This window comes from Tursiops truncatus, chromosome 13 (assembly GCF_011762595.2).
Source record: "Tursiops truncatus isolate mTurTru1 chromosome 13, mTurTru1.mat.Y, whole genome shotgun sequence".
In the NCBI taxonomy this organism is placed as follows: domain Eukaryota; kingdom Metazoa; phylum Chordata; class Mammalia; order Artiodactyla; family Delphinidae; genus Tursiops; species Tursiops truncatus.
Window position 1 is genome coordinate 46,826,202 of NC_047046.1, and position 27,536 is coordinate 46,853,737.

The 27,536-nt window shown below is 40.0% G+C and overlaps 1 protein-coding gene across 1 annotated transcript; it reads left to right on the forward strand.

Moving 5' to 3' along the window:
* MEP1B (meprin A subunit beta) lies at positions 1-27,275 on the forward strand. Its single transcript, XM_073789892.1, has 14 exons — positions 1-4; positions 230-274; positions 357-400; positions 3,564-3,642; positions 10,545-10,662; positions 11,385-11,563; positions 13,326-13,544; positions 14,245-14,397; positions 15,730-15,945; positions 17,955-18,398; positions 19,905-20,084; positions 20,847-20,973; positions 21,598-21,802; positions 24,518-27,275. Exons 1-14 carry the CDS (start codon positions 1-3, stop codon positions 24,530-24,532), a joined length of 2,028 nt encoding a protein of 675 aa, XP_073645993.1. The 3' UTR covers positions 24,533-27,275.
* The last annotated feature ends 261 nt before the right edge of the window (positions 27,276-27,536 follow it).

A 27,536-nucleotide genomic window follows, 5' to 3' on the forward strand; every position in this document is an offset into this window, starting at 1 on the left:
ATGGGTAAAACAAGAGTATATATGCAAAAGCCCCATAGCCCCAAGCCTGGCTCATGGGAGGTCTCAATCAATCGATCAATCAATCAATGAATCAATGTATGTTGAATCAGAACCTGGTACTCTCTTATCTGAGGCAAAAGAACCTTGCTTACTTCTAATTGGTAACTGATAAAGATTTTCGTCTTTCATAAACACAATGTTCAATGTGTTTTTGTTCTTTTTGTTAAAGATGTAGATGGTGGAATTGACCAGGATATATTTGATATCAATGAAGGTTTGTGGATTTTTTTAAATTCTTTATTAAGTGGGGAGTTTGAATCCAATTTGCTAACACAAATTTTTACCTTCCCTCTTAGATTTGGGACTGGATCTTTTTGAGGGAGACATCAGACTTGATGGGGTGAGTTGAAACAATGCAAGGAAAGACCTTCAATTAACCACTGCAAGCTAAAATAGAGTATCTGAGAATGATGGGACAACATGGGCTTTGTTAAGCCCAACTATCTCTAAGGGTGTAGAATCATAGTTGACACATTTAGTCAATGAATACTTTATACTCTAAGGGACTCATATAATAGTATCTTCATCATTCATTACTCAGATTTGTGTGTGGTTAAAACTACCGTCACTCACCTGGTATGCTTTGGTCTTATTGATCTGACTGATTTTCATTATGGGAACAATATGATATTTTCATTTTTAAATAGAACCTCACTGATTAAAGCCAGTTGTAGCAAAATTAAACTGAATTTGTAAATTCAATGAATCAGGTTTTTACCATAAGAGAAAGGTTTTGTGACTCCTACTCTGACAGCTGAGAATAGAGTTGCCACATAAAGATCTTCCCAAACTATCATAAAGAGTACTGGTTCTGGGGCTTCCCTGGTGGTGCAGTGGTTGAGAGTCCGCCTGCCAATTCAGGGGACACAGGTTCGTGCCCCGGTCCGGGAAGATCCCACATGCCGCGGAGTGGCTGGGCCCGTGAGCCATGGCCGCTGAGCCTGCGTGTCCGGAGCCTGTGCTCCGCAACAGGAGAGGCCACAACAGGGAGAGGCCCGCGTAATGCAAAAAAAAAAAAAAAGAGTACTGGTTCTTACCTAGCCATCATGGCACACAGGTGAACACAGGTACCTTACATGTAGTTTAAGGGAGCTTAAACATTCCTCAACCCCCACTGTGAACTTCAACTCAAGAAACAGAGCTGCAGTGTCTGAGGTTTAGTCCTTGGTCTGCTCTTCTCTCCTTGATCCTACCCTGTACCAGGGCTTGTCATCTCTGTGCTGATGACTCCCAATGTATAACTCTGGTTCATTCCTTCTCCTGAGCTCCTGACTTGTCTATCCCAGTACTAATCCATCAGTTCCATTGGAATGTCTACAAGATACCTCAAACATAATGTGTCCTCAACTAAACTCTGATTTCTCATACAAGCTGTTCCTGCCTAGTTTTCCCTCTTAGTAAAGTAATCACCACTCCCTCTCCCCACTCCACTGAATAAGTAAAAAACCTAGGAGTCACCTTTGCTTCTTCCGTTTCCCTCACCCCACCATCCACTCCATCAGCAAGTTCTATCATTTCTATCTCCAAAGTATATATACTTCAAAGAATCCACTTCTCTCCTAATTTATCTGCTTCAAATGTTGCCCTCCTAGAATCTTTTCCACCCTGTCCCTGTCCCCTATCCCCTACAGCAAAGTGAACTTTTAAATAAGCAACACCACCATTTCACTTCCTGGCTTGAAACTCAACAGCTTCCTACCATATTTAGAATAATATCCAGATTTACCCACAGCCTTTAGGACTTTGCATGATTTAACTCCTGCCTATCTCTCCTCCCATCTCCTCTCTTCTTTGATCTCATCTCCTTAGGCCACTGGCCTCAAACATGCAAAATATACCAAGCATATTCCTACCTCAGAGCAGAGCAACTACTGTTTCCTCTGTCTGGAATGATCTTTCCAGAGCCCCTTTCAATACGGGCTCTTTCTTATCACTCTCATTTCACCTTCAATGTCATCCTTTCAAAAAAGCGTCCTGTCCTGACCTCTTTATCTAATACACTCCCCTAATCCCTTTATTCTTGTCCACATCTCCCTTTTTCATTTCCTCTGCTACTATTAATTATATCCTGTTTAAACTTAAAAAAATATTTATTTATTTATTTGGTTGCATGGGGTCTTAGTTGCGGCAGGTGGGCTTCTTAGTTGTGGCTCACCAGCTCCTTAGTTGTGGCTCACCAGCTTGTTAGTTGCAGCGTGTGGACTCTTAGTCGTGGCATGTGAACTCTTAGTTGCGGCATGCAGGTGGGATCTAGTTCCCTGACCAGGGATCGAACCCAGTCCCCCTGCATTGGGAGTGTGCAGTCTTATCCACTGTGCCACCAGGGAAGTCCTTAGACTGTTTTCTTACATGCTGTTTGTCTCCTCTACTAGAAAGAGCTCTAGGAAGGTAGAGACATTGGTAGTTTGGTTACCAATGGATCTCTGTTCTCTTGAACAGTGTTCATTTTGTTGGCTGGATGAATACATTAATGAAACATTATTAGCTTTCTATTATAAAAGTTGGGAGGGAGACACAAGAGGGAGGAGATATGGGGATATATGTATATGCATAGCTGATTCACTTTGTTATATGTATAGCTGATTCTGCTTTGTTAAAGCAGAAACTAACACACTATTTTAAAGCAATTATACTCCAATAAAGATGTTAAAAAAAATACTTGATGAAGGATGAATGGACCAGGAAAAAAAAATTTCAAGTACTTTAAAATTGTTTGAAAACTTTGGTCCAGCTCATGTGTGACTTTTTTTCTGATATTATGAGATCAAGATGATTGAAGTTTTGCTATCACTTCCTTCTTGTATATTTTTAATCTCTAGTATAAGAAACTAGTCTATGAATCTACCATATTTATTGTCCAGTTTTCCAACAATCATTATTTACATGATTTTGCTTCAACTTTATCAACAAAATTAATGATAGAAATTAGTGATTTCCCATCAGCCAATCAGAGAATTGTGCATAAGCTGATCACATACCCTGTAACCACCCTCCCTCACCTGGCCTTTAAAAATGCTTTGCCGAAACACTTTGGGGAGCTCAGGGTTTTTTGGGGCCTGAGCCACCCATCTCCTTGCACGGCCCTGCAATAAACCTTTCTCTGCTCCAAACTCTGATGTTTCGGATTGTTTGGCCTCACTATGCGTCAGGCCCACGAACTTGCGCTATTACAAGGATATGTAAAAATATGAATAATTGAAGTGAAATGATAGGATTAAAGGAAATATTAATGCTTATCATTCTCCTTATTAAAAAACCCAGAAATAAAAAAAAAGAAAGAAAAAAAAACCCCAGAAATTAGTGATTTCCTCCTAAAACCTTTGTTATAATATGATAAAAGTAGGTGTACACGCACATGTGTACATGCACGCACACACCCTGGCAATTTGTTTAGACTGGCTGGGAAAGCTTAAAACTTCCTTTCTTTCTAGATTAACTATTGATTGTTTCATAAATTTTTGACTGATACATTCAATAAATCCTTTCCCACTTAATTTTGACAGGTACAAGAAAGAAATTCCATCGTTGGAGAAAGTTATAGATGGCCTCATACTATTCCATATGTTCTAGACGATAGCTTGGGTTAGTATGCACTTTGGAGTGCCCACAACTAATGTATGTTCCTGACAGAATATGATGACAGTATTTCCAAGGGAAGACTCACATGGCCTTTAAGGGTTTTTTTCTTTGTTGTTTTGTGTGGCTAAGTACACTTTAAAAAAAATAAGCAAAATGAAAAATGAACAGAACCTAAATGATTTTGTCTGAAATATTTGCTGGGTTTTGACCAATAAAGGGATGAATTCAACCAATATTTATGGAGAGCCTACTCTGTATTGGTTGCTTGGGACATAGATTTTAGGGAGCTAGTCTTTATTTTAAATCAGTGGTTTCATATATGTTCAGACTTTACATATGAGTTTGAAACATGAAACAACCAACCAAACAAAACTTTAGGAACTGTCATTATTTTACTAATATTTTATTTGAACAATTGAGGAACTTAAACAACAAGAACCCACTATCATCTTTTATCATCTTTTTTGTTTATAAAATAAATAATGTTTTAATACTAAAAAGTCAGAAGAACCTAATCCAAAAGAAAGGACAGCTATTCTGTATTAGAAATTTATTGTAATGGAAAGCTCTAAACATGGTCCCCATTTAGTAAAAATGATATCCTTGACCAGCATCAGTTTAGGAACTGCCATTTGGGAAATTTTTCCTTAAATATCATACATTTCAATAGAGATTCAGATAAACCAAAAGCTAATTATAATAGAATGCAGTAAATGTAATGATTAGTGATATGTTCAAAATGTTATGGGAGCACACTGGAGGATGTTTAACTCAACCTAGATATAAAGGCATATGCATTAGGGAGCAGGTGAGCCTATGCAGTAGGGCTGCCATGAAGCTTGTGCAAGTTGTACACCACACATAGGTGCCTGGGGAGGGGGCACAAGTGGGACTGAAATTAAGTTTGCATTATATTCATCATGAGCATTCATTTCTTTGCATGAAGTACTATTCATCCACCTGCCAATCCAGCACTTGCAACATCTGCCCAGATGAGGTGCCCCTCCCTTTCTTTCTTTCTTTCAAGTATATTTGATTTACAATATTGTGTTAGTTTCTGGTGTACAGTGAGGTGGCCCTTTCTAACTCATAGAAAGGAACTATGGGGGCTAGTGCAGCCTCTGACAGCAAGGGAAGCGCGTTCTAGGCAGATGGATCACTATGTGCAAAGGCATGGGGAAAGGAAGAAAACCCCTGCTGGGAAGTAGGTTGAGCGCGGGGAGATAATGAAGTTGAACAGGTAGGCAGACTTCAGATTGGGAAGGACTTGAGTCTTCCCCATGTTAAAGAACGTGGTGTGTATACCAGTGGTAATGTGAAGCGGCTAAAGGTTTTAATTCAGAAGTGAGATTGTTATCACTCTGGTTGCAGTATAGAAGATGTATTATCAGTGGGACAGAAAGAGAGTAAGAAGATCTGTTAGACTCTTGAAGAAATTCAGGGAAAGATTAAAGTGTTTCTGAACCAAGACTCTCTCAGTGAGGATAGACAAGAGGGGATAATTCTAAGAGAGGCTTAGGAGACAATTAGATTTGGTGATTAGCTCCAAGAGATCAAGAAGGTGAGTCTAGGGAAAGAAGTGCTAGTGTCCAAGATTATGTCTTAGACACCTGGGTGGATGGTAACACCTTTAACAAGAATAGGGAATATGTCTTGGAGAGGGTAGGATAGAGAAATGTGGTGGAAATTGGTTTTTGGCGTGTAGAATTTGAAATGCATCAGGCTCACTGTGGTGGAGATATCATATAATGGCTTGGTGTCTGATCTGGTCATTCAAGATAGAGAAATCTAACAGGGAGTTATTAAGGGTATAGGAGATGGTTGAAGCTATGGATATGGATGAGATTCTCACATAGTGCCTTGCATATAATGAGTACTTCATAGATAATGGATCTTATTGGATGACCCAGGAAGATTGTATTGTGTAAGAAGATGGCACAGAATGGAATTCAGCCTGGGAGAGCAACTTTTTGGCATTGATATAGATGGGAGATCTGATAGAGATTTTTTTTTTTTTTTTTTTTTTTTTTGCGGTACGCGGGCCTCTCACTGTTGTGGCCTCTCCTGTTGCGGAGCACAGGCCCCGGACGCGCAGGCTCAGCGGCCATGTCTCACGGGCCCAGCTGCCCCGCGGCATGTGGGATCTTCCCGGACCGGGGCACGAACCCGCGTCCCCTGCATCGGCAGGCGGACTCTCAACCACTGAGCCACCAGGGAAGCCCTGATAGAGATTTTTGAGAAGGGAAGAATGGCCATTAAACAGATGAAAAACCAAGAGTACAGTAGTAAAAGCCAAAGCAACAGTAATTAATAGGATTAGAAGCTATAAAGAGCTTGTGTAACATCAGGAGAGAATGATGTTCATTGGCTTTTGGAACTGGGGAAAATCTGAAACATTTTATTAAAATAAAAAAAATTTCGGCTTTATTGAGGTATAATTGACATAAAATTATAAGATACTTAAATTGTAACTGTGGTGATTGGACATATGTATACATTGTGAAAGGATTCCCACATCGAGTTAACTAACACATCCATCACCTCACGTATTTCTCCTTTTTTTGTGTGTGAGAACATTTATGTTCTACTCTCTTAGCAAATTTCCATTATGCAATACAGTACTATCAACTATAGTCACCATGTTTTACATTAGATTCTCAGATCTTATTTATTTTACAGTTGAAAGTTTGTACCCTTTTACCAACCTCTCCTTATTTAAATATTTATTTTTGATTTTAATCTTTTGATTAAAAATTTTAAAATACTTTTGTTTCAAAATCATATATATGTATGTGTATAATACATATACATACATATATACACATATATATGTATGTATGTATAGCTTAAAAACGTTATTCTCCTGTGTTCCGTGAAAGATCAGTGAGCTTTAATTTGACTGTATCTCTTAGGCTATTTTTGCCATGTATTTTAACCAAAGTTATCCTAACCTTATGAGCTTTATGTACCTGTTTCTTTTTTTAAAATTTTTTGCTTTTTTAAAATTGAAATATAGTTGATGTACAATATTATATGTTACAGGTATACAATATAGTGAGTCACAATTTTTACAGGTTATACTACATTTATGCTTATTATAAAATATTGGCTATATTCCCCATGTTGTACCATAGATCCTTGTAGCTTATTTTATACCTAATAGTTTGTACCTCTTAGTCCCCTACCCCATCTTGCCCCTCCCCCCTTCCCTCTCCCCACTGGTAACCACTAATTTGTTCTCTATATCTGTAAGTCTGGTTTTTTTTTGTTATATTCACTAGTTTCTCCTACTTTTTAGACTCCACATATAAGTAATATCATACAGTATTTGTCTTTGACTTATTTCACTTAGCATAATCCCCTCCAAGTCCATCCATGTTGCTACAAAAGGCAAAATTTCATTCTTTTTTATGGCTGAGTGGTACTCCATTGTGTATATACATATACCACATCTTCTTTATCCATTCATCTGTTGATGGACACTTAGGTTGCTTCCATATCTTGGCAATTGTCAGTAGTACTGCTATGAACATTTGGGGTGCATGCATCTTTTCAAATTAGTGTTTTTGTTTTTTTTGGATATATACTTAGGAATGGAATTGCTGGGTCATATGGTAGTTCTATTTTTAGTCTTTTGAGAAAACTCCAAACTATTTTCCATATGAAATGCTGCCAGTAGGGCTTTAGTCTTTTAGCTTAAGCCTCAGGTATTATCTGGCTGTTAAGATGCAACTCACTTGAAAGGGGTAGAACTTGAAGCAACGGTGTATAGCTTCCTGTGAGTGAGTTACAGTTGCTTGCCTGAGTGCCAGATTTGAAGTGAGTGGTAAGGGGAAGTAGGGAGAGGAGGAAAGGGGTAAAGGGTGGGAATAGAAATGAAGACCAAGGTGCTAGGAGCAGGAAGGGGCTAACAAGGGGAAGATAATTCTAAACAGCTGCTTGCTTAACTCCTAGGCTTGTCTGGGACCTGCCTTGTCCTTCGGAGCCTGGGGATTTAGGTAACAGGATCCCTGGTGGAGCTCTTCTGCATCTGTGATGCAAAGTGAATTAAAGCCCTTGGTAAATAAAGGCACAGGGTAAATAAGGATCTTATCTTGGTAGAAAGCTATACTTTTTACAAAACTTTCACATTTATTCCCTTATTTGAGTCTCCAAACAATTCAACGCAGGATAGAAACTATCCTTATTAAGCTTTATAAAAATCGAAGGCAAGCAAGCTCCTTTTACGTTCAGTTCAAAAACAGTCATGTGGTGGTTGGTATCATCATGCCTTATTTTAAGGAAGTGTTAGATCTGAAATAGTGACCCAAATGTGATACTTACAATACAGAAAATTTGGAAACAATTTAAATATTTGTCAATAGGAAGTTAGTTATGTATCTTACTGTCATATAATGTGGCCATTAAAATGGTAAAAACAATACTTACTGGGCTTCCCTGGTGGCGCAGTGGTTGAGAGTCCGCCTGCCGATGCAGGGGACACGGGTTCATGCCCCGGTCCGGGAAGATCCCACATGCCGCGGAGCGGCTGGGCCCGTGAGCCATGGCCGCTGAGCCTGCGCGTCCGGAGCCTGTGCTCCGCAATGGGAGAGGCCACAACAGTGAGAGGCCCGCATACCGCAAAAAAAAAAAAAAAAAAAAAAAAAAAACCCAAAAAAACAATACTTACTGATGAAGGAAGATTTTAAGATATATTATTTAGTGAAAAAATAGTTTATAATATATTATGTAGGCTGTGACTTTATTTTTTATAAAAATATGTATATTATGTATGTACGTATTCATAAGAAAAAAGTATGATAAATGTGGTTGATTATTTCTGGGTAAGATTTTATAATTTCTTTCTTTTTGTTTATATTTTCTAACTTACAATGAACATGTATTATTTGTGTGATGTTGTAAAAGGTTGAATTCTGAGTGCCTGTTATAGATTCATGGATTTTAGGTCCCACATGCATCTTGTTCTTTACTTTCACCTAGACAGAGGCTTTCTGAATAATGTCTTTAAATGTTTGTGCAATGGACATGTAAGAAGGTAGGAAGGAAATAAACATTGGATAAATGCTCACTTTACAGTAGTGCCCCCTTATGCTTGGGGCATATGTTCCGAGACCCCCAGTGGATGCCTGAAGCTGTGGGTAGTACCAAATCCTATATATAGCATGTTTTTTCCTATACTACATACCTATGATAAAGTTTAATTGATAAATTAGGCACAGGAAGAGATAGTAACTAATAAGAAAAGAGAACAATTATAATACACTGTAATAAAAGTTAAGTGAATGTGGTCTCTCTCTCTCTCAAAATATTTTATTGTACTGTACTAACCCTTGTGATGATGTGAGATGATAAAATGCCTGCATCCTGAGATGAAATGAGGTGAATGACGTAGGCGTTGTGATGTAACGTTAGGCTACTATTGACCTTCTGATGCCACATCAGAAGGAGGATCATCTGCTTCGGGTGATGCTGGGTCACTGACCTATGGTGATGTTGATGATTGGGTGTTGGGAGCAGATAATGGATGTCCAGGGTTGGGGAGTCCCTGGTGGGATGGAGCGGCATGGCACAAGGTTTCATCAAGCTCTCAGAGTGGCGTGCAACTTAAAAATTATGAATTGCTTATTTCTGGAGTTTTCCATTTAATATTTTTGGATCTCGGTTAACTGCAGGTAACTGAAACTGCAGAAAGCAAAACTACAGATAAAGGGAGACTACTGTACTTGGAACTTCACCTCTACTTTCTCTGCTATCCTCACAATATCCCTGTGAAGTTGATTTTAATTCCCCACTTAGCTGATCTGATGATAATACCAAAGCTCTAAGGGTAAATTAAATTGGCAAAGATTATGTATCAAAAATAAGTGGTGGGGCTTCCCTGGTGGTGCAGTGGTTGAGAGTCTGCCTGTCGATGCAGGGGACGCGGGTTCATGCCCCGGTCTGGGAAGATCCCACATGCCGCGGAGCGGCTGGGCCCGTGAGCCATGGCCGCTGAGCCCGCGCGTCTCGAGCCTGTGCTCCGCAACGGGAGAGGCCACAGCAGGGAGAGGCCCGCGTACCGCAAAATAAATAAATAAATAAATAATAAGTGGTGAGGATAGGGGAGAACTTAGCTGTGTCTTGTTCCAAAGTCCACACACCATCTTCTCTGCCATACTGTCTCCCACCTCCCGGCAGACACCATCCTTCACTTCACCGTACTTGACCCCAGCTGTGACTGTCTCTCCATATGCACCTGATATAGCTCCTTCCTCCGGGTTGCCCTCTGAGCTTCTTTTCCTGAACGTCTTTGCTGCTTTCACACCTCTGCCGTCTTTGAGCTCCATTCTATCTAACCTGTTAGCATCACTCAACTTGAAAGCAATGGTTCTTATTTGTGTTTTGGACCCGGAACTCACTTGCGAATCTTATGAATGCTCTCCCCAGAAAATGCACTTTGCAGAGATAGATATATAGAGATATAGACGTAATTCTTTGTCTACTATTTCAACATATTCATGGTCCCTCTCATCTCAAGGTCCTCAGATTAAAAACTCTGCTGTGAGGCTTTAAATACATATTATAGCTTCTTAGATGAAGCATGTGACAGTGATTGTTCATTTTGGTTACCTGCGAACCAATGTATATGTTCTCTGAGGTAAGGAAATGCCCTTTTTGCTATTTGCACCTCTAATGACTCCAGGGAAATATATATGGGGTGAAAAAAAGCTACCTGAAGAACAACCAATTAATTGCATGTGATACTTGATTGGTGCTGTATACTAAGTTTTTAAAAAATAAAACACTAAATATTCATGGAGGGGCTAACTCACGATAAACAATATATTGCATGGCCTGTTTCCATGGTGAACTGTTCAATGGTGGTAATTTTAATAAGTTTATTTTTGTTTGTTTTCTTCCTTCAGAAATGAATGCCAGGGGAGTTATCCTCAATGCATTTGAACGCTATCGCCTAAAAACATGCATTGACTTCAAGCCTTGGTCTGGAGAACCCAACTATATATCAGTGTTCAAGGGCAGTGGGTAAGTTGAAGAGTTGGTCTTCTAAGTGCTCTGATGAGAACTGTTGTGGCTGGGGCATTACATCACAGCAGTTGCCCTTGACCCTAACCTTGGGGGGGGGGGGTCGGGGGCTTCCATTGCTGTTTGCTGGATCTGTTTTCTTTAGCCATAAAAGAATATTTTCATACATGCAACCAGACTGCCAACGTTAAGACAAGGAAGGTGGGATCGCATGCCATCCACCCTATGACTCTGTGAACTTCAACCTGTTTGTCGTTTCTATACTCCTTATTTCTGCCTTCAAGTAAAACCCATCTGTATGCATGTACACATGTATATTTAAATTTATTTTAACCTAAGAACTCTTACTACTTCAGTTAAGAAGGTGATAGTTATTTGACTCAAGGTCAGCAGTTCTGAATGGTTGCTATATCTATAAAACCCTTATTCAAGGACCATCTGAAAAATTTTGAAATTGCCAGAAAAGATCAGGACTTGGCTGCCTGGAGGATGACTCAGTCCTTTTTAAACATTTGGTGTCACAGCCCAAGTTTCCCAAAGGTCATCTGGTCTGGAAGGCTTTTCATACCGTACTGGGGTTTTGAGAGAAATACATGGTGTCCAAACATAAGTGAAGGATCTAGGTGGGTACCTAAGTGCATTAGGCATTAGGGATTTTGCCTTAGGACCTCCACCTGCATCAATATAAAACCCTCTCCCCCTTCTGTAAACCCTCCTGTAAGCTGCTGGTCTTCAGTGGGAAATAGGCGCGTTGGGAAGCAAGAACTCTCCATCGGAAAGGGCTGTGACAGAATAGCAACAGTGCAACATGAGTTTCTCCACGCACTGGGATTCTGGCATGAACAGTCTCGGTCTGATCGGGATGACTATGTCAGCATAATTTGGGACAGAATTATTTCAGGTACATTTATCTTGTTTTCTTACATTGTTTTTTAAGTTAAATACTGAATTTCTAAACATGTGCCCTCTTCTGCCATTGGTGCTGTCTATCAATAATGGGAAAACTCTGATGTTTTGATCTTACTTGATTTGGCTCTAATTCAATAGGAGTTGAAGTGCCTGAAGGTTTTTGGGGAACAGTATTCCAGAACCCCAGTTTGAGCTGGATGTGATCTTAGAAACCAGTGTTTCCCGAAGATTATTTTATGTAGTGCCATTGCACAATTTGTTCAGGGGGGTTGTGAGGAAAGGAATCTGATTTCCCAAAATTAATTTGGGAAATCCTAGGTTAAAAGAAATTAAACTTAGAGTTATTTACACTGCTGTACTGTTCAGTGTCTTTGCTAGACTAACACGAATTGTAAATCTCCAAGAGGAGCATTTCCCAAAATGACTTGATCATGCTTTTTTTTTTTTTTCTTTTTGTGGAGCATTTGGATTTATTGTTCTTTTCTTAAAAATTTTTTTTTATTTTTTTAACATCTTTATTGGAGTATAATTGCTTTACAATGGTGTGTTAGTTTCTGCTGTATAACAAAGTGAATCAGCTATACATATATCCCCATATCTCCTCCCTCCTGCGTTTCCCTCCCTCCCTCCCTGTCCCACCCCTCTAGGTGGTCACAAAGCACCGAGCTGATCTCCCGGATTTATTGTTCTTTGGAGCCCATGTTGGGAAACACTGCCAACCGCCTGAACTTTTCGTGACTTTGTGCTCAAAGTCAGAAAGGTTTTAATAACCCTGTCCGACTAGAACTCACATTTTCCGCAGTGACACTTAGTTTCCCCGTCCGTCCTGCCTCCATAGGGTATGGCGGGGGTGTGGGGGGGAGGGGGAGGGGAAGGATGGCATCGCTATCAAGTGAGGCCAGTGAGGGCTGCTCTGCAGTGAGGGCCCCTGACATCACAATTCTAACATCACATTACCTGCCCCTGGCCTCACCCCTACCCAGAGTCTGGGGGAAGGCACTGAAGCCAACTGAAAGATTTCTAGAACAAGAGAAGTGTTGAGCTTTAATCTATGGCCTCACTCTTTAAGATTTCCAATGTCTTATTTCTGTTAGAAACTTCTGCCTCGACTTGATAACTCATCTTTATGCTTTGTTGATCAAATCTACCTTGTTGTGTCTGCAAAATCATTCGATTTCACATTGCAGTCAGTGGCCCATTGGTATGATGCTAAGCGGTCAGGAATCTTCTCTAAATGTATTTATTTACATACATCTACACGTGTTCCAGAAACTAAGAATAACTAAGATAACTAAGAAATCACTGACGATGTCAATCCTTTCAATGACCACATTATCATTCCCAGGTCCTACCCCACCACACCTCCCAAAGTCCTCTTATTTTCATCTCCATCCACTGAGGATACTCTACCTCTCCTCATTGCCAATGACCCTGAGTGTTTCAACAACACTTTTTAGAATCCTTCTTTCCATTAGCAGTTCTTAGAACCTTAGGCCAAATGCTAAAGTCCAACTTTGAGCTGAAATGAAACCTTAGATAAGTTCAGCATGACAGCTGGTATCACGATTCTAAGTTTGAATAGTCTATTCTAAGATAGGAATATATGAAACACTCTTGAAATACCATAGAGTGTCAGTTGTAGCCAAGGTTGCACTGTTTATTATAGTCTTTATTTCTAAGTTAACAGTCTTTGGAGTAAGATAAACTAAATTTTGTGAACATCAAGTAATTAAAGATTTTTATCTATCATTTAGGCAAAAAGAACAATTTTGAATCCTATGATGACCGACAAACAGACTCCCTGAATGTTCCCTATGATTACAGCTCAGTGATGCACTATAGTAAAACTGCATTCCAGAATGGATCAGAACCAACAATTGTGACAAGAATCCCAGACTTCATGGATGTGATCGGCCAACGAATGGATTTCAGTGACTCTGATATCTTAAAGCTGAATCAACTGTATAACTGCTGTATGTGACAGGTTCTTTGAAATGACTTCTCCTCCTCTCTGCTCTGTAGGAAAACATTCTTTTCTGTGCCATTTTGCCAAGCATTGATGGGTTTTCTGAAATTATAGTTAGATAATTGTTTGATAATAATAGTTTGATAGTTGAAGTTTGATATTCTGAAAGAAAGAAAACAAAACAAAACAGAATAGCCCCCAGATACCAGACTACAACATGGAAACAGCATTTTTCTTCTCACAAGCTCTGGGCTTTAGATATAAAAACAAACAGAGTCCTATAGCAGCATGAGCATGCCCCACTCAAGTTTTTGAAGCTGTTACTAATGCAAATGTGGACCAACTTGATATTGAAAACTCTTTTCAGCCCAAATGAGGTGTACAGTCATAATATAAATGGGATCAAATAATCCGGGTTGTGGTTTATTACTCGGAATAACTAGGGGAGTGTAGACTCAGGTTTCTATAATTAGTTAACCTGATAAACAAGACTTGGGGCAGGCAGCTTATACAGAACTACACAGTTGGTCGATTGTTTTGGTTTTGCAGATATCAAGAGATCTTGAAGCCACCATCACTCAGAATCAGTGACGAGTCCCCTTTAACGTCATCCTAGAATTCCTAGTGCTTCAGGATAATCTCAGTTTTTACTACTTAGATTATCATGTTATATATGAGCATCAATAATTGTCTTTTTGCTTTGGTAGCCTCTTCCTTGAGCTTTATGGAGTCGTGCGATTTTGAACTGGAAAATGTGTGTGGTATGATTCAAAGTTCAGAAGATAGTGCTGACTGGCAACGGGTCTCCCAGGTTCCCGAGGGGCCAGAGAGTGATCACTCCAACATGGGCCGGTGCAAAGGTAACAGGAGTGAGATACTTCCAGATTTTACTCTCAGTGGTTCTAGCCTCTTTCTTTGCTGTGAAATACTGGGATTTGAGTTCTTATTTTTATTAGAATTATTAATGATAGCCCACCTGTGCTGCTCAGGAATTGGTTCTGTGCCTTATAAGGATGTGGTTAATTTCTTTGCTTTTTACTGTCCGAGTTTGCTTTTTTTCCCCATGAGTCAGCGCTGGGCTCTGTGAAGCCTCTACCCATAGTATGTGCCCACAGCAAGAGGGGCTGCCCCTCCCCAAAAGGACTCTTTTCTCTGGAGCAGTGGGGTTGTTTTCTTGAAGCCTGAAGAATCCAAGAGAACTTCAGTGAACAGCACCAGGCTGTGAATTAATCAGTTTCAGAATTTCAGCTGGTTGTGATTACACGTTTCTGTTACAAAAATACTTTAAATGAAGGTAGAAAGTACAATTTATTTAATTTTACTCAGATGAGTATTCTTTTCCATTGAAATTTTGTTTTGAATCAAATAGTCATTTATTTGGCTACAAGCACCACATTTTTATTTATTTTCTCATTTCTGGCAGCAAATATGTAAAACTAGCCTTCAGAACCCAGGGCCATTGCTTGACAGCTCAGATGACCTGGGAAGGGGTAGAGATCTCTAAGAGCATGGAGGGGCTTTTCCTTTTTCTTTTTTGGGGGATTGGTGGGGACATGACAGATGTTGTTTAAAGGTACAAACTTGTAACAAGTAGTAAAAACCCCTAGAGATCTAATGCCCAGCATAGTGAAAATAGGCAACAATATTGTATTATAATCGTCAAACTTGCTGAGACTAGACTTAATTATTCCCACCACCAAAAAGAAATGATATTATGTATTGTGATAGGAGTGCTAATTATTGCTACAATGACAATCAGATGCCAATATATTAATGTGTCAAATGAACATGTTGTGTACCTTAAATTTACACAATGGTACATGTCAAACATATTTCAATTAAAAAATATTTTTTAAATGTAGATTTGAATAGTGGATAGTGGTTCTACATAGATCAGTAGGAGGGAGGAAGGGAAGGGGCAGGTGGAGAGAGAGAGAGAAAGAGGGAGAGAGAGAGGCTAAACCAAACAGGTAACACTTTTTCCCATTTTTGAAAACTAACATGTGTAGTAAGAAAAAAGTGATCTAATGTTGCTTTTCTTCATAGACTGCCTGCTCCAAGAACTGCATTTAAATGCTCAAAACAGTGCCCTGAAAAAAGTGGGAACTAGGTGGAAATAGAGTGCCCGCGAGACACGCATTCCTGTATCCGGTATCTGTTTTCTCAGTTCTGCATTTTGTCCTCTTTAACAGGTTCTGGTTTCTTCATGCATTTCAACAGGAGCTCTGTAAATGAGGGGGCCACAGCAATGCTGGGAAGTAGAATACTATACCCTAAACGAGGATTTCAGTGCTTGCAATTTTTTTTATATAACAGTGGAAGTGAATATGACCAACTGAACATCTATGTCAGGGAATATTCTGCAGCCAGTGTGAACAGGACTCTGACCCTTGTGGAAGAAATAAAAGGTACACTATCACCATTCTTATTCTTGGGTTCAGAGTGAGTCAGTCTTAACCCTTTACTTAATGCAAAACCACTTACAACAGGGTAGGGGCTATGGACTTAGTACTTTTTTTTTGGACTTAGTACTTTTCAATGTAGAACTTGATCCTACTTGTTTTATGCAGTGGTTGGGAAGCTAAAATGAGAGTCCTTTCTGTGCTACAGAATATGTGACACTTAAGAAACTGTAGATCAGTCTCTGGCGCTGGGGAAGCCGTTCTTGGCAACTAATAAAAATATAATGGAAACTAGCTTAGGCAAAATGTGAAGAGTTACTGGCTCAACATAACTATATTGTAGAATGGAGAAGAGAGGAGCTGGCCTCAGGCAGGATGGGACCTGTCCCTGAACATGGTTGGGGACCTTTCCTGTTATCTCAGATGGGCTTTGTCTGTAAAACTGGTGCTTTGGCCGTTTCACTTCCCAGCTTACATTTTACCAAATGTACCATCAGACTAGAGAAGGGTCTCTTCCTCTAATTTCTAGCCTAGAAAAATAAATTCCAGCAAAGGATTCTAATTGTTATGACTTGAGTTAAATGCATCTTCTAGAGCAATTCTGAGTGGAGAGAGGGCAACACTGATTAGGCGGCCACCCTTCCTTCTAATCATGTGTCCGGGAGGTGGGTCACATTGACCACATATTAAAGCAGATGGTTCAGAAGGTCCGCTGAGGAAGGGAAGGGCTGTGGCCTGGCGGCTGTATTACTGTCTGCTCCACACAGTGACCTCCTGGTTTGAATGAATTGACTAAAACCTATTATAAAAACTGATCCACATTATGTCATATGTCATGCCATTTTCCCCCTGTTTAACAGTGAAAAGCAATCTGAAACATAGATGATGTTTTCCTATATGTATATGTATATACATATACATATATACACACATTATACATGTACATTTTATGTATCTAATGCATATATAAAAGATTATAAATAAGATTATTACACACATGTTTGATTATACATATATAATCCCTTGCATTAGCAATCTGTGGGTGTTATTATTGACAGATAATAGCACAAAATGTACTTAAGAAACCTGCTTAGGAGTCCAGAATTTAAACTGAAAGTACTGGTAAAAATGAAGTGGAGGCTCTCATGAAAGGTTTTTGTTCAATCTGGGGTCCTTCCACGGAGAATAGCATTTTCTGTAATTTGGATCTTTCTAACTTATTTTCAAGCAACATGTTTCTCATTAAGTGCCAATATATTTAAGTTTGAAGGCATTGAGTTAACTACTAGTTTGACATGAATTCCTGAGCTATTCTCTACCTGGGAGGCTTCTGAAAACTTTTAAATGGACTGCTTCTTATTTGGGTATGTGACATCAGAAAATAAGACAAGATGTCATACAATGTGCTGCTAGCTAGGGGTAGGAGTAATAGTGGAGGGGACGTGTAGTCTGGGAAGAAAGGAGATGGTACCAAATATCAGATATGTAGCATCGAGTCAGTTGCAAGATGTGGGCTTTCTAGGGTTTGGTGAATTCATACTTAATACTGCCAAAGAGTTGACTAAAAATTTTGCATGTGAAGGAAGTATTCCAATCAAAGTATAAATAGATTAAAGGAGGCTTCGGATGAGTATCACAGGAATCTGGGGTACAAGTGTAGAGTATTGGGCTTGCTTGTCTGTTTAACTAACTGAATGGGAGGTATCTTGTAAGTTGGGCATGGAGTTCTCATGAGTTAGATGCTATCGTTTGCTCACCTGTCTCTGGGAAAGGGTGCTCTATCTAAGAATCAGCTAGATAAGCATCCAGATATTCCAGAGAGCTGCGCCATCCCCACAGAAATGCCTTGAAGTAACTGGGCCTGAGCTGGAGGCGCAAGAAAGCCATACCTCATACCCGCAGGAAGCAGTAGGTCTAGAAAGACCCTTTGTCCATGAAGGCTAGAACTCTAATGTCGATTTGCACGTGATTCATAGTCCTTTGTCCTCTTTGGAATAATAATGTCTCTTTTGCAGATGTACCCATCGGGAGCTGGCAGCTTTACCACGTAACACTGAAAGTGACCAACAAATTTAGAGTGGTATTTGGAGGCGTCAGAGGCGCTGGTGCCTCACGGGGTGGCCTGTCTATTGATGACATCAATCTTTCAGAAACACAGTGCCCTCATCATGTCTGGCATATAAGGAATTTCACACAGCTCATTGGCAGCCCCAGTGGATCTGTCTACAGTCCTTCATTTTATTCTTCTAAAGGCTATGCCTTTCAGATTCGCTTGAATCTAAGTAGTTTGCCTAATGTAGGAATGTATTTCCACTTGATCTCTGGAGCCAATGATGATCAATTAGAGTGGCCATGTCCTTGGCAACAAGTCACGATGACCATCTTGGATCAAAATCCTGACATTCGGCAGCGTATGTCCAACAAGCGGAGTATAACTACAGACCCATTTATGACCACCGGTTTGTGACTCATCTTTTTTATTGGTAATACACAATCACTGCTCTAGGAGGGATGGATGATTTGGGAAGGAGAGACTGCATAGCCAGGTAGCTAGGGAATTTTGAGCCCCAAATCTAAGGATCAGAAGATATTTAGGGGAAGGGCTTCAGCAGCTGTGGACAGAGTCTCCCAGGCAGGAGACTGTCAGAAATGTCAGCAAAGATGCCAACAAATTGAGAAGATGTTGGCTATATTTTTGGAAACTGATGACAATACCTGAATTCCCAGGGTTGTACGAGGAGTGTTTTAGTTTTAGAATCCGACGCACCTGGATTCAATCCAAGGTTTGCTTCTCATTAGCTATGTAACCTCGAGCAGATAATCTCTTGAAACACCAGTGTCCTCAGAAGTAAAACTGGGACAGTAATAAAAACCCCACACATTTGTTAAAAGTATCTCTACAGATCAAGTAGGGGAGTTTGTGGAAGGGCCTGGTATGGAGAGTCTCTCAGATGTTGAGTTCTCCTAACCCATGCTGTCCTGATCTTGCCTCTGAATTGTCAAAAACAGTTCAGCTTTTGTAATGGGGGTGGTTTTTGATCAGAACGAAGATGTCGAGTAGGTGCTCCGTAGTGTTGGGAAGGGTATGGGAATGGATTGCAACTTCTTATTAAAGAATTCTGGAGGACTTGCCAATGGTGACACCATCCCCCCTCTTTCTAGTCTGAAAGAGAAGCAGCACCCAGAAAGCAATGATCACATTTCTAATTGTAATAATCCTTTGCCCTCTGGGAACATAATAAAGTGAAAAATGGAATTGTGGCAAGGTGCATATTATTGCCAAATCTGAATTCTGTATATGAAAAGAAAGGACCTGAGTGACTTGGGGGAAAAAAAATATATATATAATCTGATAGGAAAAAAAATAGTATTCACAAAGAGGTGTGGGGATTTGATGTTCAGAATTTCTTTACCTTTTTCCAAAACGTTTCTCCCTGAATGATATTGAAAATGGCTCAAGGTTGGGTGGGTCACCACCTTTTCCCAGAAGCAGTGCTTCTCACTGTCTTCTACTCCTGAAGGACTTTACTCTGTTCGGTGAATAATTCAGTTACTGAGGTGAATTGTTCAGTGCTAATATTAAAAACTCTCTCAGTAACACATTGATTTAACTCAGCTAAAAGGACTACCTGTAACTCAGAAGGCCACTAAAGAATGATTCTAATGGGCAACGGAGTTTCTACACTGCTCGTTCAGTAGAAGTGTGACACCCCCATGTAGGAAGCTTTTGATACCTCTCCACTCATATTCCAGAATGTGCTCCTCTCTGCCATGTCATCTCATTTCTTTAGGACAGTCTAAATGAACAAACTCCAGTGACTTGGCAGGGAACACATTACAGGTCAATAGCATCACTGAATTATTTTGAGCTCTGTCCTATTTGTGCTTCACGTTGCCTGTGCTTTCCTACACCAGAAGCTATGATGATACTAAACACAACCCATTAATATAAATTGCTTTTTCAGGTAATGGAGACTATTTTTGGGACAGGCCTTCCAAAGTGGGAGTACAAGATTTTTTCCCTAATGGAACTCAGTTTCAAAGAGGTAGGGGCTATGGATACAGTGTCTTTATGACCCATGAGAGGCTGAAAAGCAGAGATTTTATGAAAGGAGATGATGTTTATATCCTCCTGACAGTGGAAGGTATGTCAATAAAAGTAGTTTTATCTAAGCTGCTTTTTTTTTGTGGTCGTTGATTGTTTACTGTGTTTTTCTGGATTCCGTGTTTAGATATATTAGAGACGTGGGAGGGAATGGACATGAGTGAGATTTTTTTTAGTATGAATCATTAACAATATGAAAATAATTTAAATGAAAACAGGGACAGTTCCAGGATAAAGAACTTAATTAACACTGCCTGGAGCAATAGTGGAAAGCTTTAGTCCAGAACACTTCTTTAGAAATAAGCTGAAGTATAGCCATTATACCCTAGAATTTAACTCTAGGATTCCAGAAGTAAAAATATCCCAGAAACACATAAAATTAGAGTGGAAATGATCTGGCTTTATTGTCTCTTTCAGATATGTATACATACATATATAGAGATGTGTGCACACACACATATATCTCGTCAGTAATAGCATTAATCTATTGTCTTCTAAAATTTCTCAGCCATGGCAGCCAATAATTACATTTCCCAGGAATACTGTTGGTTTCCATGCCAAGGCCCAGGCAAGCATGTGTTCAGTTGTAGTCCCGCAGGCTGGTTCAGCTTCCCTTTGTGTCTAGATTTCAGCCTGCCTGTTTATTTTTTCACTGCCTATAAACGTTACTGAATGGTGCTTCAAGAGTACCTGAATTTCTCACAAACCTGAAGCCTGAACATTTTATTTTGAAACTTAAAGATCAAATGCTTGTTAAACCCCAAACTGATTTCCCTCCATGCTCTCCTCTCACCCTCCTTAGACATATCCCACCTTAATACTACACAAAATGAGCCAACCCCGACCTTGGGCGTCAATGACCTTTGCACAAACTTTAAATGTGAGAATGATGGCATTTGCATTCTCCATAATGGCAAAGCTGAGTGCAGGTAAGGATACAATCTACCCATTCTTTTGTTACATATTTTTTCATTCCCACAATGTAGGATTCATATGATATTTCATATGAATGAAATCAGTTGATTCTCATCTCAAAACCGTTCATAAGATATTTATCTTTTGCTCTCCATTTGGGACTTTGTGTTGCCAGCAGAATGACAGAATTATTTATGCAAAGGTAGCACGTTATTCTAATTGCCTGAAACAGTCCTCATGAGTTACATATCTTATTAGGTCCTCACAATGGTCTGGTGTGGTTACTGTGACTGTCCTCGTTTCCTAGATGGAGATACCTAAATTCTAAGAAGAGCTTGGCCACGGTCATAGCTGGGATGTGGAGGGACTGGGACACCGAGAACTAAATTTTCTCCAGTACCTATGCTACCTTCCTTTCCCAGCTGGGAGCTGCTGTGTTAAGTCCCAGATTAGGAGTAATTCCATTGTTCCTTTCCTTTGGCCCTGCCTGTGCTAGTCTAACCAGCCCTTCTAGTCCAGAATGGGTGACAAATAGTTCCATCTGCCAATGACCTGAGTGTTGACTCTCACCTTCGATGGTGAAGATTTTCAGATTAAAATATCAACTCATAACTCTGAGTCACGTTCCGAACATGTAGGTGTCCGTCAGGGGAAGACTGGTGGTACATGGGAGAAAGGTGTGAAAAGAGAGGCTCAACTCGAGACACCATTGTGATTGCCGTGTCTTCCACTGTTGCTGTGTTTGCTGTGATGCTGGTCATCACCCTTGTCAGTGTCTACTGTACCAGGAAAAAGTATCATCAAGAGACAAGTTCAAAGACAGCAAATATGACTCTGGAAAATGTAAGTTGACTCTCATATTTGGTTATTCAAAACCTATTGATGGAATTATATAAATACAAATTAGGACTTTTTATATATCCTAAAAAAAAAATTTCTCTACTCCCTCTGCTGGGGATAACAGCTTTGAGACTATGAGTTCTTGTTATGTTCACTATAAAGCAACGGGTCTTAAATTGGGATCCATGGAGGGTTTTACGGGGGATTTTATTATCCTTCTGGAACTGTACCCAGAATTTTGTGTGGTTGTGCAATTTTCTGGGGTGGGAGTCTGTGACCCTCCTGAAAGGCACAACTGATTTTGCCTACACATTTCAACCTTCCTGGTTAAGGGGAGAGGTGACCTGTAAGCGTCATCATTCTAAAGGTTGAGCTCAGGCTTGTAGGAAGGGAGTGCTAGGCACATTTGGGGCTTTTGCATTAAAGAAGTTTCCAAATGATTCTGGCTTCATGTGTGGTAACTAACTCTAAGGCAAGATTTTCAAGGAGAAGTTTTAAAGTCTTGTCTCAGAAGGTCTCTAGAATGGCAATACACTCTTGAAATTACCCTGGGGACTATTTGAGATGGATGTTTGCACACAGGACGTTCACTGTGCGTGCTCTTGGGAACACCAGTGATGGAGTGAGGGAAGGTGGACCAGGCAGAGGGCAAGGTTGGATTGTGCTGTGGTTGCAGCTGAGGCCTCAGCATCCTCTGCAGGGAGCTCTGGAGCTGGGGTGGCCCTTAGAGTGCCCTGAATTGAGGCAAGGGGGCCAGGCCATTGTACTCCCCACATAAACAGCCATTGGATTGGGGCTGTCCCCGGGGAGGGAGCAGAAAATTAAGCAAGGCAGCACCCTTTGGGGTAGGGCATGTCCTGCAGGAAAGCTTTCATTTGGAAGGGCAGGACTAACAGAGAACCCCAGCACCCACTACATACCCCAGTCATAGAGAGCACAGTTTCATATGCAGATTCCTATTCTCACTCATAAAAGAGCACTTCTAATGGAATAAAATCTGAACATCATTTAAAAGTGAAACTTAAAAATTCTTCCAGTTCTATTTCATTCAAAACAGGGTCTCTGAAAATTACTAGCAAAACTGAAGACAAAACACGCCCAATTAACACATCTCTGAAACCGAAAATACTGCAATTACCTTAAGCGTGAGGATATTTTCTTTAAAAAAATGATTATTCAAGACATGCTGTATTAAATTAAATTAATTAATTAATTATTTTTTTTTGCGGTACGCGGGCCTCTCACTGTTGTGGCCTCTCCCGTTGCGGAGCACAGGCTCCGGAAGCGCAGGCTCAGCGGCCATGGCTCACGGGCCAAGCCGCTCCGCGGCATGTGGGATCTTCCTGGACCGGGACACGAACCCGTGTCCCCTGCATTGGCAGGCGGACTCTCAACCACTGCGCCACCAGGGAAGCCTGACATGCTGTATTTTAAATTTTCGATTTCTTTTAGTAGACAAACTTATTTGTTTAAAGACACTTGTTTGTTGAAGACAATACATTTGTGAAGTTATTCAAAAGATGAACAATGATAATGAACAGAAAGCAAATAGTTTTATTCTCATACACTGCTGTCATGTTTCCTCAACCTCAGGAAGATGTTTAAAGCTGGTCATAGGCAGTGGATCAATTACTTCACAAGCTTATTAGAAAACTACTTAAAATATATATAGGTTTGGGCTTCCCTGGTGACGCAGTGGTTGAGAGTCCGCCTGCCGATGCAGGGAACACGGGTTCGTGCCCCGGTCCGGGAGGATCCCACATGCCGCGGAGCGGCTGGGCCCGTGAGCCATGGCCGCTGAGCCTGCGCGTCCGGAGCCTGTGCTCCACAGCGGGAGAGGCCACAGCAGTGAGAGGCCTGCGTACCGAAAAAAAAAAAAAAAAAAAAAAATATATATATATATATATTTTGTTGTTGTTGTTGTTGTTGTTTGTTTTTTAAAACAGGTATTTCTAGCTTACTCTATGGCTCAAAATAAAAGGGACAGATCAGTCAATGACCCAGTAGGTCAACCTGGTGGAAGCTGTGCCCACCGGCATGATCCTCTGGGCTAGTAGCGATGTACTCGGGGGCTGGAGTAGGAATGGTGGGGGAGTGGTTAGGGAGGAGAGGACCAGTTAGCTGGTGGATGGGACTGCCAGGATATTCCTCTGGAAACTGGTAGATGTAAGTGCTATTATAAAGGCCGATTTGTCGACCTAAAATTGGAATTAAAGAAAATGATAAAACAAAGAGAAGAGAAAGAAGGAAGTTAATTCAATCAAGGAAAGAACTATTAGAGTATCAGGGACATGGTAGGGCCATTAAGTGGAAACACACACACAGCCACCATATTATAAAAACAGAACTGTTTTGCCTCTGGGTCATTTAAACATGCCCAAGAGCAAGGAGTCAACTTACATTTTCCTTAGTCTAGGCATTTCTACAGTTAATTTACTGATAGCAGAAACTCCAGCTCTAGTTTAAATCTTAAATCAGAATGACCTTTTTCCTGAGACTGAAGTGTGTGCTCACCCTGATGTTTTAGCATCTGAATAAAGTGGGATAGGCCAGAGCATGTTCCTGGAGACGAGCCTGGGGTCCCCTTGCCAGTTGGGAGGGATGCCAGGAGACTGCTCATGGTACTTCATTTAAACATTAGACTGTTTCATTGGATTCATTTCAATGAGAGTTTTTAAATTTAGAAATTAAGTGATCGATTGTTCTTCCCTCTTTTAGCAACATGCACTTTGAAGATTAACTCAGCAATACAGCCAACAAATGAAATGAAAAATTCTTCATGATGGTTTCACCTACAATGTATTACAACAACTTCACCTGCTACAGACGGATCTTCTCTGTACATAGCTGGATATACTACAAATCATTATTTTGGTAAAGGTCTAATTGGTGAAATGTTGCTTGTGTTTTTGTTTTTAAAGGAGGGGAGTAAGAAAATAAAAAATAAAAATAGATAAAGGTGGAGAAGAAATTCAGGCTGTTCTGGAAGCATAATATTGTCTATAAGACGGAGAGCAAGAACTGGGGGTAGCTTTCTAAATGACTGCCTTCTCTTTGAGGGCCAAGTGTGTTGGCCTCACAGGTGATTCCCTAGAAACCCACTGGAAACACCCAATGGGAATGATCTTCCATGTGGAATCTCAGCATTCCATGCTGTCCTGTCCCGATGTAGGGAGGGACAGAAGGCAGCTCCTTTCTCCCTGGGGACATGTGCCCCCCACAGCTCTAAAACTGGCCACTCTCTTGTTTCCTTTATTATTATTATTATTACTGACCATGTTTGTGGCTTGTGGGATTTTAGTTTCCCGACCAGGAATCAAAACCAGGACCTCAGCAGTGAGAGCGCAGAGTCCTAACCACTGGACCACCAGGGAATTCCCTCTGTTGTTTTCTGAATTAAGCCCCACAGTATGTGAGTCTGGTTTAGAATCTGTTTGAACATACAACTACAATCAATAAGAACACCTTAAACTCCTAGAACAGTTCTCAGAGTTTTGGGTTTCAGGAGCCTTTATACTTTTAGAAATTATTGAGGGCCCCAAAGAGCTTTTGCATATGAATATTCCATTTATCAGTTCTTACCATACTAGACATTCAAATGAGGAAAATTGAAAACTATGTCTTTGTTAATCCTTGAAAAATAACAAGCCCATACGTGTTAACATAAATACTATTTTCTTGAAAAATAACGGTATTTTCCAAAACAAAAGAAAATTTAGCAAGAAGAGTGTGTGTTGTGTTACATTTTTTGCAAATCTCTAATATCTGGCTTAATAGAAAACAGCTGAATTCTTACATAAGTGTCTGCATTCAGTCTGTTGCAATATATTATTTTTGTAGAAGAATATAAAGAAGATCTAAACTTACACAGATATGTAGTTGGAAAAAGGAGGCATATTTGAATAGCTTTCCAAGTCATTACGGATATTCGTTTTGAATATCCTTTGTTAAAAGTGGACAAATGGTAATTTCTTAAATGTTAGATACAATTGGAATCTGAAAACATATCAATGAATTTTGGTACTCCATCCAGTAAATCTATTGGTCTATCTCATATTTTGAATGGATTTTCATCGATGCATGATTTTGTCATATCGTGCATTGATTATTTAGAAAATATTGGTTCACTGACTTATGTAGCTCTTACAACTTTTGGTACATTTCATCACACAGTATCAAAACATAACATTAATGTCACCACTCGTCTCATTAAAAAAGTCTTTTAAGTCTTGGAAGTTGATGCTCATGGTGTCAGAAACAAAGTTTCCAAAATGCTAATTTTTGCTTGAAAGCTTAAATTTTATCATCGGCAATAAGTACTGTCCTCCTTGTATGACAGGTACATGACTTCATTGAACTTTTAAAATTCAAGTTTTATTTTGAGATCATTGTAGATTTACATGCAGTTGTTAGAAATAATACAGAGATCCCTGTGTACCCTTCACTTAGTTTCCCTCTACGGTGACAACTCGCAAAACTTTAGTGCAGTATCACAACCAGGATGTTGATATTGATACAAACTACAGAACAGTTTCATTACCACAAAAATCCATCAAATTGCCTTCATATAACCAAGTCCCTTTCTGTCTCGTTCCCACCTCCTGTTTAAACCATGGCAATCTGGGACTTCCCTGGCTGTCCAGTGGTTAAGACACCAAGCTTCCACTGCAGGGGGCACAGGTTGGATCCCTGGTTGGGGAACTAAGATCCCGCATGCCAAGCGAGTGGGGCGGGGGGGGGGAAAAACAAAAAACCCTTGGCAATCATTAATCTGTTCTCTATTTTTATAGTTTTGTCATTTAAAAATGTTATATTAATGGAACCATGCAGTATAGAAATTTTGGGGATTGATTTTTTTTTTTTAACTCGGCATAATTCTCTGTAATTCATCCAGGTTGTTGTGTGTACAATAATTTGTTCCTTTCTGATGGCTGAATAGAATTTCATGCCATGGATGCACCACAGTTTGTTTAATCATCCACTTGTTGCAGGACATTTGGGTTGTTTCCAGATTTTGGTTATTGCAAATAAAGCTGCTCTAAATATTCATGTACTGGTTTTCATATAGATATAACTCTGCATTTTTCTGGGATACATGCCCAGGAGAGCATTGCTGGGTCATATGGTAGTTGCATGTTTAGTTTTTTAAGAAACTGCTACTGATTTGCATTGTGCCTATACCATTTTACATTCCCACCAGCAGTGGTGATGCAGTTTCTCTGATCCTTACCAGCTTGGGTGTTATCACTTTTTTTTTCCTGATAGACTCCATTATTTAGAGTAGTTTTAGAGTCACAGCAAAACTGAGCAGAACTTAGAGAGATATCCCCTATACCCCTTGTGCCCACATACACACAAGCTTCTCCCACCATCAGTATCCCCACCAGATAAATTTGTTATAATTGATGAATCTACATTGATACGTTATTATCACTGAAAGTCCATAGTTAACATTAGGATTCACTCTTGGTGTTCTACATTCTGTGGGTTTTGACAGGTGAATAATGACATGTATCCACTACAACAGTGTCCTGTAGAATAGTTTCACTGCCCTAAAAAATCCTCTGTGCTCTGCCTATTCACCCGTCTCCCTACCCACCCCTCCCCACAACCACTAATCTCTTTACTGTCTCCATGGTTTTGCCTTTTCCAGAACATCATTTAGTTGGAATCATATAGTAAGTCACCTTTTCAGATTGGCTTCTTTCACTTGTCACTATTTTTTTTTTTTTTGGCC